General features: G+C 47.8%; 1 protein-coding gene across 1 annotated transcript; it reads right to left on the bottom strand.

Annotated features, from left to right (window-relative positions):
• Nucleotides 542-1,349, bottom strand: LOC110431380. Its single transcript, XM_021450463.1, has one exon. It carries the CDS (start codon nt 1,257-1,259, stop codon nt 939-941), a length of 321 nt encoding a protein of 106 aa, XP_021306138.1. The 5' UTR covers nt 1,260-1,349; the 3' UTR covers nt 542-938.

Raw genomic sequence — 1,756 nt, 5'->3', positions numbered from 1 at the left:
GTTTTTAAATCCTTTTGTAGACAAAACAAAACACACAAGAGAATAAATAAATAAATCTCAGCATGAATGCACAACTATGTTTCTAAATTTATGGGAATTTTAATTTCAACAAAATTATTTATTTACTATATTAAATGCTCACAGAAGAAATACTCAAATAAATCAAATTAATTCCTATTAATCGAAATCAAAATTTTGGGTGTTACATTAGTTATGAAAATATTTTATAGTAAAAGAACTTGACTGATTCTAATCTAAATCTAGAATTGCATTCCTTTTGGGACATACTCCCTTGGTCCAAAAATAGATGACCATATATGATATATTCAAATTTGTGGTAAAGTACTTGACCTTCTGGTTTTCCATGTACTTTTTTTTTTAACAATACATCTCTGTCTCTACTCTTAAAGGGTATTTTAGTCTTTTGTCTTCTAGGTTGGTCTAAGATCTTAAAACATCATGTACTACGGGAGGAAGAAAGTAGAGAGGATAATGTGATGTTTGAGAACATTGCAGATATGACCACTAAAAAATAACAAAATATATATGTATGCAAATACAAATTAAGCTCATGTTGTATGCACCTGAAACAAGGCACGTATACAAATACAAGATACCAGTTTCATGCACTACTAGTTGCTACTTATATACTCCTACAACTTTTACCAGCTATTACAAGCACTACGCAAACCTTAATTTGTAATAATTTGCATATATAAAGAACAAAATAAACCTGTCTTTGAATAATATATCAAACCCCCTGCTTACTAGTCCAGCGTAAGTCCTGTCCAGCATGCATGCAAGAACCGATGATCGACATATATAATTTATTGAAGTCTATGATCTCTCTCTGACTGAAACCAGGAAGCACACAGTGATCCTCCAGCCGGCATGCATGTCGCTCCCGGCGGCGTACGGGCGCGTCGGCGCCTAGCTAGCTAGTGGCCGACGCCGGGGCTCGGGCCGGAGTCCTTGATCCCGCCTAGCATGTCGACGTTCATCAACCTGTGGCCTGCTGCAGCACCGCCGTCTTGCTCCGCCTCCGCGGTGGTCCCGACCACCACCGTCTGGATGTAACCCACCACCGGCGGCGACTCCACCGTATGCTGCGCACCGTCGTCGTACGACACCTTCAACGGCCTGCTGGCATTCGCGACCGTCGCCGCGAGCAAGAGCAACAGGCACGTCGCGAGGAGCAGGCCGACGAGGACGACGGCCGGCGCTCGCGACCTGATGGTGTTGAGCTCGGTGACCGCCATTCTTGCCGTCGACTGATCGATGAGACGAGGAACGACGAACTCTACTGTTGACGACACACGTGCGTGTTTTTGTTGACAGTGCAGTGTTCTGGGCCGGGGGTAGTGGTATGGTAGTGGGCTTTATATATATAGCCAAGCCAGCGGCACAGCTAGCCCCGTAGCGTAGGTTCGCGTTTGCGTAGTAGGCATTGACCGAACGGCGGCCGGTCACCGGTGGCGTCTTTGGAAATCGTAGCAGAGGCCAGGAGAGCCCGGCCAGGCCGGTGATCTGATGACCGCCAGAGGAAGCGTCGTGGAAACGACACGGCCGGCCGGCCGGGGGCGCGCGTGCACAAGCTCGCTCGATCTTCGCCGCCAGGTGCGCCGCCGTGCGGTTGGAAGTTGGGGCGTGGAAGTTAGAATCGCGAGAAATTCCGCGGTCCCGAGTGTGGACTTTGAAAATGCAGCCGGCCGGCCGGGGCGCGCGCCGACGCCGACGTGATGACACATGCATATGC

Source organism: Sorghum bicolor, chromosome 10 (assembly GCF_000003195.3).
Source record: "Sorghum bicolor cultivar BTx623 chromosome 10, Sorghum_bicolor_NCBIv3, whole genome shotgun sequence".
NCBI lineage: Eukaryota > Viridiplantae > Streptophyta > Magnoliopsida > Poales > Poaceae > Sorghum > Sorghum bicolor.
The sequence above is the reverse complement of the archived record's forward strand: the minus strand, read 5'-3'. Positions and strand labels throughout refer to the sequence as shown.

Bases quoted from the DNA above. Each gene is read 5' to 3' on its own strand.
- LOC110431380 (XM_021450463.1), bottom strand. From the start codon at position 1,259: ATGGCGGTCACCGAGCTCAACACCATCAGGTCGCGAGCGCCGGCCGTC.